The sequence below is a fragment of the Rhinatrema bivittatum genome, chromosome 14, assembly GCF_901001135.1.
Source record: "Rhinatrema bivittatum chromosome 14, aRhiBiv1.1, whole genome shotgun sequence".
NCBI classification, from domain to species: Eukaryota; Metazoa; Chordata; class Amphibia; order Gymnophiona; family Rhinatrematidae; genus Rhinatrema; species Rhinatrema bivittatum.
This window is the reverse complement of record NC_042628.1, coordinates 75379489-75395494: the sequence shown is the minus strand read 5'-3', so window position 1 is coordinate 75395494 and position 16006 is coordinate 75379489. Positions and strand designations below refer to the sequence as shown.

Genomic DNA, 16006 nt, shown 5'->3' with positions numbered 1-16006 from the left:
GACTTAAGTGATCTATACAGAGACCAGATAATCCTTGTTATTACGATGCTTTAGGACTGGACAAGAAATGGAGAGTCACCTGATGGTGAATCCGGGTGATATGCATCAGTCTTAAGTGAGGTTTTCTGAGTTTGGTTGGTCTACTGTTTGAATACTGTTTGTTCTCTTACAGGTGCAGAGTTGGTGGGGGGAAAGGTGTAGGGGAGGGCTAGCACCTGAACGCACGGATTACGGACCCTAGCTCGAAGTTACTCGGGCAACCCTAATCTTTTTTTTTTTCCAGAGCCCTAAAAAGGGGCATAAAGGGGGGGGGGGGTTGGTTGTGGAGGGGGGGAGGGGAGGAAGGGTTTGGGGCATGGGGCTAAGAAAGCAAGAATGGGCGCAGTTAGTTCGTATGAGATTGCTTGGTGGGGAGGCGGAACAAGAAGAGGGGGTACGGCTGCTGGTGCAGGCTGGGAGACCAGTTAGCCGTATAAGCTTTGGAAGAGTGTGTCATTTCTCAACCTCTCTTCAGACTGGATTATTAACTTACGTTATGTTTCGTGGAATGTGGGAGGGATTGGTACCCCTATCAAACGGCAAAAGGTACTTAGTGCTTTGCAACGACAAAAGGCGGGAATTGCGAGTTTGCAGGAAACCCACCTGTCTGCAGAGGAGAGTAAAAAACTAAGGAAACAGTGGGTGGGACAATGTTATTATGCAGCTGCAGCGGGCAGAAAGGCGGGTGTGGCTACATTATTTCATAAGAATGTTAAATTCGAGTTATTACAGCAATTAGTAGATGATGAGGGCAGATACCTAATATTAGCTGGTAAAATACATGGCCTAGAAGTAACGATCTGTAACTGCTATGCCCCTAACTCTTATAATCATGCCTTTTTTCAAACTTTAATCCAAAAAATACTACCGATGCAGCGGGGACCTACTCTTATGCTGGGGGACTTTAATTGTGTGCACGACCCAGCGCTAGATAAATCAGGTTCCGTTACCACGCAGGTGAACACACTAAAGAAGGGCATTGGGTATTTGTGCAATGAACTTGGGCTTTTGGACATCTGGCGTACTCTCAACCCTATGGCCAGAGATTATACTCATGTCTCCCGAGCGCACTCTACCCTATCCAGGATTGATTATATCTTGATGGCGGCATCGCTGCTGGGTGGCGTAGAGAGTGCTGACATAGGACAAATTGCGGTATCAGATCATGCACAGATCTGGGTGGATATCAATATTGGACCAATTGAGGCCGCACCTAGATTGTGGCGTTTTCCTAATCATTTACATAGAAACATAGAAACATAGAAATGACGGCAGAAGAAGACCAAACGGCCCATCCAGTCTGCCCAGCAAGCTTCACATTTTTTTCTCATACTTATCTGTTTCTCTTAGCTCTTTGGTTCTATTTCCCTTCCACCCCCACCATTAATGTAGAGAGCAGTGATGGAGCTGCAACCAAGTGAAATATCAAGCTTGATTAGTTATGGGTAGTAGGGGAAGTAACCGCCGCAATAAGCAAGCTACACCCATGCTTATTTGTTTTACCCAGACTGTGTTGTTCAGCCCTTATTGGTTGTTTTTCTTCTCCCCTGCTGTTGAAGCAGGGAGCTATGCTGGATATGCTTGTAGTATCAGTTTTTCTTCTCCCCTGCCGTTGAAGCAGAGAGCTATGCTGGATATGCGTGAAGTATCAGTTTTTCTTCTCCCCTGCCGTTGAAGCAGGATATGCATTGAAAGTGAAGTATCAGGCTTATTTGGTTTGGGGTAGTAACCGCCGTAACAAGCCAGCTACTCCCCGCTTTGTGAGTGCGAATCCTTTTTTCTTCTCCCCTGCTGTTGAAGCAGAGAGCTATGCTGGATATGCGTGAAGTATCAGTTTTTCTTCTCCCCTGCCGTTGAAGCAGAGAGCTATGCTGGATATGCGTGAAGTATCAGTTTTTCTTCTCCCCTGCCGTTGAAGCAGAGAGCTATGCTGGATATGCGTGAAGTATCAGTTTTTCTTCTCCCCTGCCGTTGAAGCAGAGAGCTATGCTGGATATGCGTGAAGTATCAGGTTTTCTTCTCCCCTGCCGTTGAAGCAGGGAGCTATGCTGGATATGCGTGAAGTATCAGTTTTTCTTCTCCCCTGCCGTTGAAGCAGAGAGCTATGCTGGATATGCATTGAAAGTGAAGTATCAGGCTTATTTGGTTTGTGGTAGTAACCGCCGTAACAAGCCAGCTACTCCCCACTTTGTGAGTGCAAATCCTTTTTTCCACATTTCCTCTTGCTGTTGTAGCTTAGAGCGATGTTGGAGTCACAGTAACCATGTGTATGTTTATTGAATAAGGGTATTGTCTCCAGGCAGTAGCCGTCATTCTGGCTAGCCACCCACTCTTTATTGACGGCCTCTTGATTTTATGGATCCACAGTGTTTATCCCACGCCCCTTTGAAGTCCTTCACAGTTCTGGTCTTCACCACTTCCTCCGGAAGGGCATTCCAGGCATCCACCACCCTCTCCGTGAAGAAATACTTCCTGACATTGGTTCTGAATCTTCCTCCCTGGAGCTTCAAATCGTGACCCCTGGTTCTGCTGATTTTTTTCCTATGGAAAAGGTTTGTCGTTGTCTTTGGATCATTAAAACCTTTCAAGTATCTGAAAGTCTGTATCATATCACCTCTGCTCCTCCTTTCCTCCAGGGTGTACATATTTAGATTCTTCAATCTCTCCTCATAAGTCATTTGATGAAGACCTTCCACCTTTTTGGTCACCCTTCTCTGGACCGCCTCCATCTTGTCTCTGTCTCTTCGGAGATACGGTCTCCAGAACTGAACACAATACTCCAGGTGAGATCTCACCAAGGACCTGTACAAGGGGATAATCACTTCCCTTTTCTTACTCGATATTCCTCTCTCTATGCAGCCCAGGAGTTCTTACAGCTGAAATGGAAGGAGTTCGAGAGGGATAATGAAGCCCATAAAGGGGATCCATGTCTCTATTGGGAGACTAGCAAGGCGGTCATGAGGGGGCATATCACCGCTTATGTGATCGCTAAAAATAAGGCTTTAAATGCCCGTATCCTACAGTTGGAGAGACAGCTAAAAAGGGCAAAATCTCGGCTGGCCCAGCAGACGAGTAAGGAGACGCAGGCAGAGTACACAATGACCCTGCAATTGCTTAATTCCCTGCTCCATGAACGAGCGCAACGGATATTGCGTAAGCGGGCCCACAACCTATATCGGTTCGGGAATAAACCTGGGCGTTTGATGGCCAATATGGTAAAATTAGCTCGGGGGCGAACAGTAATTGACAAATTGAGGGACACCCAAGGGAACCTATTACAATCTGGGGCAGCATTTGTGCCGCATTTCGTTCTTTCTATGAGCGACTATATATGGAGGATAGGGCGGGCGGTACAGCTCAGGAGGACGTATTCTTTGCGGGGCTAGATATTCCTAAGATTACTGAGTCCCAACTAATAGCACTCAATAAACCCATTCAGTTACAAGAACTGATCGGGGCGATTAAAGGGAGCAAATTAAATAAGGCACCGGGCCCGGACGGACTGAGTGCGGAATATTTTAAATGTCTCCTCTATCAGGCCTCAGGGGATCTCCTAACTTTCTATAATGAAGCGCAGAGCCGAGGGAAATTCCCGGAGGGAAGCCAGGCAAGGACCCAGCATCCCCGGCTTCTTATCGCCCAATTTCCTTGTTAAATTTTGAAGCAAAGCTATATGCTAAAATCTTGGCGGACAGAATGAGTCATGTCTTCCCTACGATTATCACACCAACGCAAGTTGGATTCGTAAAAGGCAGAGCTATCAGTACTAATCTTACCAAATTAATTATTGCTATAGAAGAAAGCAGGAAGGCTGGGACAGAAGCCCTGGTTGTCGGATTCGATTCCGAAAAAGCTTTCGACAGAGTATCATGGGAGTACCTGTTCTCTGTTCTACAACGTTATGGGTTTCAGGGAGATATTGTGCGTAATATATCTTTACTCTATCATAACCCACAATCGGCAATCTTAGCCAATGGGTGGGTTTCTGAGGATTTTAGTCTACACAGGGGAACCCGACAAGGCTGTCCACTCTCTCCGCTGCTGTACATACTATCCATTGATCCATTATTGCGCAAAATAGAATCTGACCCTTTGGTGTCGGGTTTCACCTGGGGGGGGGGCAGGTGTTTAAAGTTTCTGCGTTCTGGTATATTTACTGTCCCCTCAGAGGTCTCTGGCACGGGTACTACAACATCAGCTCAATTTTGGTACTTTTGCAGGATTAAAAATCAATGTGGACAAGTCGGAGGCGATGGTGGTGGGGCCTCAGATGCAATTAACATGGGACGGTCATTTCCCACTTAAATGGGTTACTGGCTCAATGCGCTACTTGGGTCTCCAACTCACCAAGGACCCGGCTAATTTGTATGAAGGGAATATACGTACATTATTACACAATATGGAACAAAAGTTGAAATTGTGGGGTGCGCTCCCCTTGTCATTGACCGGAAAAATTTATCTACTTAAAATGCTAGAACTGCCCAGATGGCTGTATATCCTACAGCAAATCCCTTTGTGGATTACAAAAAAAAGATATTGACAAAATTAATCATCTAGTGCGCAAATATATTTGGGGGAAGTGGGCAGCCCGACTAGCCCTAAGAGTCCTACATATGACACAGCAGAAGGGGGGGGCTTGCCTGTCCTAATTGGAGGGAGTATAATCTGGCATGCTTGCTGCGCCACATCCAAGATTGGATGGATGGGACGGAGAGGTACACCCCATACACATTCTTGCACGAATGGATGGGTCCGTATAACCCTGTTAACCTTATGCAGGTTCCACTGGCCTTGGTGCCGAGTACCTATCGAACGCATCTGATTGTTAAGGCGGTACGGCACGCTTGGCGTTATCTATGTTTCAAGATTTTCAAACTATGCCAAAGCGTAACGCCGCTACTCACGCTTTGGGGTAACCCTCAATTCCCGATAGGCCTCTCCCAATCCGTTTTCCAGCGGTGGAAGAGTAGGGGGTTGACAAATGTCTATCCGTGTTTTGCTCATAACCCAAGAGTATTGGAGAGCTTTCAAGACCTACAGGATCATTATCAGTTGGGTTCGAAAGATTTCTTTGCTTATCTCCAGATGAGACATTATGTACAGGGGTTATTAGGAACGAGCACCTTGGCACCTGAATGGAACTGTTTGTTGGTCTTCTTTCACCCCCCTACTTTGAGGGGGACTTCCTGCTCCGCGTTTTCAAAGGCGTTGCGGGAACTCCAATCCTCATTCGCGTTACAGGAGGTACAAAACAAATGGGTGCATCAGGCTGATCTGTATCTGTCTTGTTCAGATATTGTGAAATGCTTAGAACTATGTCATAAATTAACAGAAAATGTGCTGTTGAGGGAAACAGGTTTTAAGACACTACATTGTATGTATCTCGCCCGAACCCAATTATTTGCAGCTAAGCTATGCGACACAGATCGTTGTCTTAAATGTCATAGAGAAAGGGGAACTTATATCCATTGTATGTGGGAATGTAATTATCTAGAATCGTTTTGGAGCTCTGTCTTGAGTGAACTAAGTACTTTGTTGTGCATTGAGCTTCCGATGGACCCTAAGCTTTGTCTTCTACGTCTGTATCCAGCTTTATTGTTGGATCTTTCGGGACATGATTTTTTGTTTTTGGGCAAAGCGTTACTGGTTGCTTTACAGACCATTATGGCTGCGTGGATCAGCGAGGACTGTCCAAAGAGAGCGCAATGGCATGGCTGCCTGCTTCAACTGATGCAACATGAATATATGTCGGTCAGCTCGGCGTCCCTGGAGGTTCGGAGAGGGTGTGTTTCCATCTGGAATCGATTTTGGGATTCCTTGCCACAAACCACAAGATCCCTTATCACAACTTGTACGACATATTCCTATCAGGAGTCTACACGACTGACTACAGAGGCTTAAATTAAAGCTGGACTTATATGCTTATTCCTTTAACCGAAATGTGGGAGGGAGGGAAGGTGGCTGGGGAGGGTAGGGAACAGGGGTGGATTGTATAAAGACTTAGTTGGAGAATGACTGTTTATGTTCTATGCTGTTGAAAATGTTAAAATAAACAATAAAAAAAAAAATACTTAGATCAGAAATATGTTTTCCATGAGATATCTCAGTTACGGTCTTTTCTGGATTCTCACCCCCCAAATGTGGGAAGTAAAGCATAGGGTAATTAAGGTTTAAGTTGGGGTTTTTTTCTCTATATATGCGAAGAGAAAAGTGATTAATTTCTCTTTTCTTTCTTAATGCTGGATTCCTTAAATCGCTCATGTAAAAAACTTTTTTTTCCCTGGATTGCCTTGAGAAAATACAGATAATGTAGTTTACAATTACACCTTCATATATTGGCGATTGTTGTTATATGCAGTATCATAATCTGTATTCACTTAATGTCTATTAACGTATGTTCTTTATTGAAAATTCAGAAATAAATTTTTTTTTTTAAAAAAAGAGACGGCTGAGGGGGGATATGATTGGGGTGTTTAAAATCATGAGAGGTCTACAACAGGTAGATGTGAATCGGTTATTTACTCTTTCAGGTAATTGAAAGACTAGGGGGCACTCCATGAAGTTAGCATGTGGCACATTTAAAACTAATCGGAAAAAGTTATTTTTCACTCAACGGACAATTAAACTCTGGAATTTGTTGCCAGAGAATGTGATTAGTGCATTTAGATAAGTTCTTGGAGGAGAAGTCCATTACCTGCTATTAAGTTGACTTGGAAAATAGCCACTGCTATTACTATAAACAGTAATATGAAATAGACTTAGTTTTTGGGTAATTGCCAGGTTCTTAAGGCCTGGATTGGCCACTGTTGGAAACAGGATGCTGGGCTTGATGGACCCTTGGTCTGACCCATTATGACATGTTCTTATGTTGTTTGTTCTAACTTCATGGAGTGCCCCCTAGTCTTTCTATTATCTGAAAGAGTAAATAACTGATTCACATCTACCCACTGTGATAATAAAATTTATTAGGGGCATCTGTTTAGTGGAAATTTACCAGAAGGGTTCCATGAGGCACTGCTAGATCTTGAGGTCCTCTCTGAACCTGCCTCAAGTTTAGATAACAGAAGAAATAGTGTATCGCTTTGTAATTTTAGACACCACAATGAAGAGTTATAAAAGATGCAAGTCTTCAAGGTTAGCTAGTGTTCCCATGGCACTCAGGAATGTTAATGTAAGCAAATGTTTCTTTTCACCTTCTGATCCTAAATCAAAGGAAAATCAAAGGAAAATTATATTTAAGTCCAGTCAATTGGATATCTGATTAAGTCAGTCTCTCAAACTTTGGAGCTGACTTCCTTATGCGCATAAGAAATATAGCTTTTATCATGAGAAATACACTGTCTCTGTGTCCTTGGTAAACCTTTTTCATTGCAGATGGTACATTGTTCCGGGAATCAAAGAAGGGATGCTGGCCTGAAGCAGGGCAGACGGAGAGGACGCCAGCTGACCTGAAGCAGAACAGCACAGTCCGAGGGCCCTTCTCTCGATTCGAATGGAATACAGGACACAAGATCCCTGAAGGTATTTTTAATTTTTTTCTCTTTGTTTTTTTGTGCTATACCATTTGTATTGCACTAACACTGAGACCTTTAAGGGTTATGTGCTTACTTATTGTTTTTGCACTATTATGTGGAGACTAGTGTGTTCCTCTGAATTACAAACCAGTCAGAATTACAAGCTGGCAGATTAATACAGGGAGCAGGAAAGCAATTTAGGGAATTGACCTCCTGGAAAAAAATACTGGGTCCGGTGGAATACAGGGAGGTGAAATCCCTGGGTATATAGCCAAAGGTAAATAGGCTGGGGCAGTCTAGACAGACCAAAATCAGGGAGACAAATTCTCTGGGAAAGTCTAGAACTGGAATACAGGGAGACGAATTTCCTGGGAATTCTGATATTCCCAGCCTCCTCCTTACTTCCACTTTTGTGAGAAGCCATATCCACCTATCTCCACTCCTCTGAAACCATACTTGATTTCAAAGAAATGTTAGAAGATCCAACAGTGGAACTGCCAGAACTTCCCTCCCTTAATTCACTTGGATGTATTCTGACTGGCACCATTAGTGAATCTACTTTACAATTGATCCTCATGTTTTTTTACTGCCCAGCAAAACTATGCATCACTTTAGGAGACAAGTTGCTGAGTCCTTTCCTTTATTGTCAGCTCCAGACAAAGCACCCTGAGCTTTGCATTCTATTGCATGTCATTTTCTGAGCAGATACAGCTATAAGGAATTGGAAATTAGCTCCAGACTGCTTGTTTGCCTCAGGGCCATCTAACGTCATTTTGAATACCAGATCTGGAGGGACAGGGAGGACTGGGGAACACTCCTGCCCCATTTCGACTTAGGAGACAGCAAGGATGGGATAAAAGACAAGCGGGTGGGGGCGGGGTGGAAGGTGACCTACAAGAAGACTTGAAGGATACATTTTTAAATATTGGGAGCACTGTTTATTTCTCATTGAAAAATTAAAAGAACACAAAAAAATTTCAGATTTCAGTGATTTTCTTTTTGTTTGTTGTCTAATTACCCACAACAAATTGAGGCTTTTTACATTTTTTTAGTTTGATTTCATTAGAAAAAACATTGTGCATCCATCATAGAATTTCATCCCAATAAATCTAGCAGGTAACCTGTTTAGTTAGCCAGCTATGTCCATTTGAAAATCTATCTCTGAGTCCTTACTTGTGACAGGTCCACTGTTACAGTTGTCTTCATCGCAACATAAAGTGAATTCATCATAGGAAAAGTTACCGCCGTTGAAACAGATTGGAGTTGTACAGAGAAATGGGTCATATTTTTTACACCCTTTCTTAATTGACATACGCACATCATTTCCTGTGGAAACAAGAAAATATTTGTAAGAGGTCATACTTTGCATAGTTCACAAGATTGGTGATACACTTGTATGGCGCACCTTGGGTCTGCCACGAGATCCCTGCTTAAAACCTTTGAGGTAAAATGTAAGACCCATGTGTGAGTGCACATGTGCGTCATTTGCCAGTGTGTGCACATGGACATGGCGATTTTATAACCTACGCACAAGTTATGATATCGGCTATACGCGCATCCATGTGCACATGATTTTATATTGATGTACGCATTTGCGTGCGTATGGCGACGCGAGCCCGCAAGTGGGGGGACATTTAGTAGCTACGCACACCGAAGCAATTACCTGTTTCCTCAGTTTGTTCCCACTTTGCCTTAGTAAAGGAGAGGACTACTTGAACCCCCTAGGTAATTTGCCTCCCTTTTAACCTATTAGCCCCCAAGCCCTAAAACCTTACTGACTAGCCTAGTTTTTGTTTGTTACACAACTTACATGCCGTCCCCAGCAGAAGTCACGTGGTTCTGGACACCGGCACGCGGTGGTGTGCGTAAATACCCGCAAACTTCATGGAGCAGTTCTGACCCACTCATGCTCCTCCCAGACCACACTAATGCCCCACCGTTTTTGGTGGAAAAAAATATATGCGCATAACGGGAGATAGGCATGTACCTGCGCAGGTTTCCAAATCCATGCGGTGTGCAGCGGGCTGAGTCACGTGCATATCTGCCAGCTTTGGCACAAGTAGGGCTTTTAAAATGAACCAGTTTACATCTATGAGCCTTCCATCCCTCTCTGCCCCTCCTAACCTGGAGGATTTGGATAGGATGCCTCATCCTTTTTGGTACAGCCAGTTTAGGAATCTTTGCAATCATTTACTGCAGAGCAGAGAGGATGCAGTTTTTCCATTCCCTGAAGAGGTCTCCCAGCCTGGTTGTGAATTTTATTTTGGAAGAGGTTCCTCTCTCTTTGCATGCCCTGCCAGAGGGCCATCCTTTATTTAGTTGCAATGACACAGATTTTTGCCAGATTCCCCCTTGGGAAGTCTCGTAAAGGGGCTGCAGACCTGTGAGCCCACTCTAGTGACAGTACCCTGCAGCATGAGATTATTTATGGCCAAAATGTCTTCTGTTTTTCAAGAAGGGATGGCTTTGGAGACCTTGCTCACTTTGGAGCAGCCTCCTCCCAACACAAAGGACAAGAGCTGAGGACCTGTAGCATTAATGTACTCCCTAGCGGGGCAAGCACCAGTGATGGTGAAGCAGCAGTCACCGAGAGATTTCTCAGAGAACAAGTATTCAGATATTGTTTTGTGGGGAGGTTCTGCACAGGGCTCCAGGGCTGGGATAGCCTGGTTCTCACTTCCTAAAGGCTTTTCCTGCAAGAGAAGTCACCAGTACCAACATCAGGAAAGGAGGATCAAGATTCTGGAGTTTCCCACTCGGATCTCCACCTTATGGGACCAGGACAGGTTGGGTGATGGTGAATAAACTGGACTCAGGTAGGACTTTTCATATTTGAGAGGACCTCAATAGGATTCCCATTTGGCACACTGGGAAAACTTTGTGCATTTTGGGAAGCTTTACGCAGATACCGGAGATAAAGGACACCTACCCAGAAGAGAAAAAACACCTTTGTACATCAGTCAGCTGTAAATTCATCTTTACTAAAAAATGGACTTTAATTTAATTATTACCGAATCAGTAAACATTTAATACACAGTACCTAGTTTGTCTCAGCATCTTATACCCTGGGATGCAGCAGCTAACACCACACAAAGAGAAAGACACCATCACCTGGGCAATAAGCGAGAGCTTCCCCACAAAAAGGATGCACCCTTGGGACAGAGAGTCAGCATGGGAAGAGTGCCAGCCGGATGCACGACCCGAAGAGTAAAGATACGTTTGGGTGCCCTTGGGACTTAAATCCTGCCAGCATGAGTGACACATGCTTGTGTATAATTGGAAAAAAAGAGGTTAATATTTCATTTTTGAGAACATTTAATTGAATATATAAGCTGCATTTTGGGGATTATTGATCAAAGCAGGGATCTAGAACCTAACCAGAAATGGAACAGCCTTCACCTGAAAGCCACGTCACTCACCCACTGTGTTATTTTCCAGCCTTGTCATACACATTTCACCCTCGTTGCAGGTCTCAGAGATAGGTGAGCATTCAACTCCAGTAATATTCAAGCACTTATGGCAATTCAGAGAGAGTCCTGAGAAAAAGGAGAAAACATGTTATATACACACTGTCAAAGTCCAGTCATCTTTCTTCTCTTCTCATCTCCTCCCTATATCACACCTGCACCCTTCTTTCTTCAGCACCTCACCCTTTCTTCCCTTACATAAGAACATAAGAATTTACCATGCTGGGTCAGACCAAGGGTCCATCAAGCCCAGCATCCTGTTTCCAACAGAAGCCAACCCAGGCCACAAGAACCTGACAAGTACCCAAACACCAAGAAGATCCCATGCTACTGATGCAATTAATAGCAGTGGCTATTCCCTAAGTAAACTTGATTAATAGCCGTTAATGGACTTCTCCTCCAAGAACTTATCCAAACCTTTTTTGAACCCAGCTACACTAACCACATCTTCTGGCAACAAATTCCAGAGCTTTATTGTGCATTGAGTGAAAAAGAAATTTCTCCGATTAGTCTTAAATGTGCTACTTTCTAACTTCATGGAATGCTCCCTAGTCCTTCTATTATTCGAAAGCGTAAATAACAGATTCACATCTACTCGTTCAAGACCTCTCATGATCTTAAAGACCTCCATCATATCACCCCTCAGCCGTCTCTTCTCCAAGCTGAACAGCCCTAACCTCTTCAGCCTTTCCACATAGGGGAGCTGTTCCATCCCTTTTATCATAAGAACATGCCATACTGGGTCACACCAAGGGTCAATCAAGCCCAGCATCCTGTTTCCAACAGTGGCCAATCCAGGCCATAAGAACCTGGCAAGTACCCAAAAACTAAGTCTATTCCATGTTACCGTTGATAGAAATAGCAGTGGCTATTTTCTAAGTCAACTTAATTAATAGCAGGTAATGGACTTCTCCAAGAACTTATCCAATCCTGTTGATGAGCATGAGGATCAGTGCAGCAGAGCAGAGTGGAATAAATGAACAGAATCAATTTTCATACCCTACAGAGGGATCTGTGTCAAGGCCACACAATGTGAAATTTGAACCAATGGATTATTAATAGGGATAAGGCACATTTATTCAATTCACTATCTACAATCATTTTAGCACTACATAGAGAAGGAGATGGAGGATCATGTGCTAAATAAATCAGAAGAGGAAGAAGAACGTTTACACTGAGCACAGAATAAGGATTAATTCAATTGGTCCAACAATGAGATTATGGGGCTGATTCAGTAAAGCTTTGGAAATCCATGTGTAAAATATTTTATGTGCTTTATTATGCAAGTATGGAAATTGTTTTTTGTGTCGCTGTAAAGGAGGAGCCTCATTACCATTCTTTCTCCTGTGCGGCACTTGGCTGGACGCCTGGTCCACCTTAGGTCCCATGGAGGGGTAGGGCCCTGCTGAGCAGGTTAAGAGGCAGAGCCCAGCTGGGGTCAGGAGGCCCCCCCCCCCCCCACGTCTCCAGAAGGAGGAGCTCCTGACCCTCTCTGGGAAGTTTTGTATTGTAAGAGCACTGTAAAGGCAGGCAGTGATTGCTGATAGGATAATAAAGTGAAATTGTATTGGAAAAGTCTGGAGTCAGTGTGGTTCCTGCTCCAGCCCACAAGATGTTGTTCATTCATCCTCTCATGTAGCATCAGGTCAGGGATTTTCTCAATGCAAGGCCAGAGAAGATGTTTGGAGTCAAAGCAATGCTCTAATGTGCACCAAAGCACTGAAATAAAGCCTTTCTGGCTCGAAGAAGAGCACAGAAGGAAAAAAAAAAAGTGAAACTGCTTTTAAAGCAGAGGGTGGTCTGTGGGCCTTACGGGAAGCAGGTTTAGGATTTTCAGCAGACACAAAAGGCAAGCTCCATCTGAATTTTAATACTCAGTGAAGTTAGTGCTGGAGAAGAAGGGATTTACATAAACTGTGTTTTGAAGAAAAAGCACTGTGAGCTGTGGAGGGAAGTGAAACTGCCAGTGTGTGCACAGGCGGAAGCCTCCAGCAGTAAAATGGCTCTAAACTAGGGTGGCCAACTTTTGCATGGACCATAATTGGACATCCCACTATACTTCGTACTTTTGGAGGGGAGGTGGTCACAGACTACTGTCAATTGTTGATCCACTCATTACTTGGCTTTGAAGCACCCCTTCAATATACTTTGTTTTATAAAAGGTTATTTCAACTATCCTCATAAACACATCAGCCCAGCCTCTCTCATGCAGTTTTGCTCTCTACCTCAACTAAAGCCTTTCTAATACACACCCACCTTCATGCTTCCCCATAAACACACAACTGCCTCTCTCTTACTCACACACACATACTCCCAAACTCACAACTTCCTCTCTCATACTCACTTGCACACCTCCAAACACACAGCCTCCTCTCTCATATACACATGCACACCTCCAAACACACAGCCTCCTCTCTGCTTTTAAATCTCCGTACAGGTACTTGCCTTTCTTTTCTTCTCTGCTCTGCAAGCCAGGATCCAGGGCTTGGATTGAGCTGTTTCCTGCACCCAGCCCTCCATTGGACCCCCTCCTCCTCCTCCACCTCGTGGCTGTTGACCCCTCCCCCAGCTGGAAGACTGCCCTGCTTCTAACGAATGTGCTTTTAAATCTCCGTACAGGTACTTGCCCTTTCTTTTCTTCTCTGCTCTGCAAGCCAGGATCCAGGGCTTGGATTGAGCTGTTTCCTGCACCCAGCCCTCCATTGGACCCCCTCCTCCTCCTCCTCCACCTCGTGGCTGTTGACCCCTCCCCAGCTGGAAGACTGCCCTGCTTCTAAACGAATGTGCTTTTAAATCTCCGTACAGGTACTTGCCTTTCTTTCTTCTCTGCTCTGCAAGCCAGGATCCAGGGCTTGGATTGAGCTGTTTCCTGCACCCAGCCCTCCATTGGACCCCCCTCCTCCTCCTCCACCTCGTGGCTGTTGACCCCTCCCCAGCTGGAAGACTGCCCTGCTTCTAAACGAATGTGCTTTTAAATCTCCGTACAGGTACTTGCCTTTCTTTTCTTCTCTGCTCTGCAAGCCAGGATCCAGGGCTTGGATTGAGCTGTTTCCTGCACCCAGCCCTCCATTGGACCCCCTCCTCCTCCTCCACCTCGTGGCTGTTGACCCCTCCCCCAGCTGGAAGACTGCCCTGCTTCTAACGAATGTGCTTTTAAATCTCCGTACAGGTACTTGCCTTTCTTTTCTTCTCTGCTCTGCAAGCCAGGATCCAGGGCTTGGATTGAGCTGTTTCCTGCACCCAGCCCTCCATTGGACCCCCTCCTCCTCCTCCACCTCGTGGCTGTTGACCCCTCCCCCAGCTGGAAGACTGCCCTGCTTCTAACGAATGTGCTTTTAAATCTCCGTACAGGTACTTGCCTTTCTTTTCTTCTCTGCTCTGCAAGCCAGGATCCAGGGCTTGGATTGAGCTGTTTCCTGCACCCAGCCCTCCATTGGACCCCCTCCTCCTCCTCCACCTCGTGGCTGTTGACCCCTCCCCCAGCTGGAAGACTGCCCTGCTTCTAACGACTCCGCTTTTAAATCTCTGTGCTGGATGCTAAGACCCATATTGATGACATCACTTTTGAGCGACACAAAAAAGAGTCATCTATAAAAATCTAACCTGGTCAAGCGTCACGCGCCTAGCGTCACGCGCCGAAGGAGCGCGACAAAGGGGCCTGCCCCTTTGAGCGCCCCTTCGAGCAGCCCCTGCAGACAGCCCAGAAGGACATAGATGTGGCTCCCTGCACCCTCGGACATCTCTAAGCAGTACCACCGCACGGCTTCCCTCGGAATGAACAGTGAAACCCCCGGACGACCAGCCCAAGCAACACCAGGCTAAACAAAAAGTCCCTTCCCATAGTGAGGGATCCTTCCTCTAAATGTTTGATGGTTTCCACCAACGTCTCACATGACTATGATAATAGCTGGTTCATCCATTATCCTCCTAACAGCAAGTAACCTAATTGGTTATATTGAAACCAATGTGAACCCTCATAAGTAAGCCAGCATCCATCCTGCTGCACGTTCTTCCAGCTCTCTCCCAACAAGCACCATACTGCACCCAGCCAGTGTCATCTCAGCAAGCTCTCAACAAGCATCCATCCTGCAAGCATTCAGCAAGCAACCATCCTGAACAAGCAACCATCCTGAGCAAACAACACTCAAGCAACAGCAAAACAACTACCTCTCAGCACTCTACATTAAAACAAAAGACTCACAAAGACTGCCTTCGCCCCTCGGTCCATCAACAGCACTAACGCAGCACTACTACAACACAAGCACTACACGCTAAAATGTTCCCCACCTTCCCAATACCTATTTTACAACACAGCCTGTCAGCAACAGGAAAACCGAACAGATCATTCATACTACAACACAAACGACAGGCGCTACACCGAAACCTTAAATCATTCACCCCAATTTTGATAACACCCATCACCCAACTCTTAGGCCTCACTGTATTCTCACTTTCACTATTCAATGCACAATCTCTGTCCAAGAAATCTCTAATCCTCAACGACTATCTCCTTGATACCAAACCAGATATATGTGCTATAACAGAAACATGGCTCAAACCCACGGACACAGCAATTATAAACCAACTTCCCACATCAAACTACGACATCTTCTCCATCCCCCGACTGAAAAAAAGAGGAGGAGGACTCCTATTTGCATCAAAAAAAGACCTCGGGTTCATCCAGCACCCATACAACTCAGACTCTAAACTAGAAATGGGTCTCTTCACCTCGAACAACTACAAATCCTACTCGTCTACGCCCCTCCGGGCCTCCTTGAGACAGACCCCTCCCCCTTAGTAGAGGAAATCACAACCCTCATCAAACTGGACGCTCCAGCAATTATCCTAGGAGATTTTAATCTGCATGTGGACAACCCTACCCTACCCATCATCCAGCTGTGAATCCTTTCTCTCTGCCCTCTCAGCCCTGGGTTTCAAACAACTAGTTACCAAACCCACACACAAAGCAGGCCACACGCTGGATCT

General features: G+C 45.1%; 1 protein-coding gene across 1 annotated transcript in view; it reads right to left on the bottom strand.

Moving 5' to 3' along the window:
* The window catches only part of LOC115076266 (phospholipase A2 inhibitor and Ly6/PLAUR domain-containing protein-like), a 52416-nt gene that overhangs the window by 21170 nt on the left and 15240 nt on the right, over positions 1–16006 (bottom strand). The window contains exons 2-3 of the mRNA XM_029577521.1: positions 10973–11089; positions 8727–8879 (exon numbers count right to left, since the gene is read on the bottom strand). Of these exons, the coding sequence (XP_029433381.1) occupies positions 8727–8879; positions 10973–11089 (270 nt within the window). The remainder of the gene's footprint in view (positions 1–8726; positions 8880–10972; positions 11090–16006) is intronic.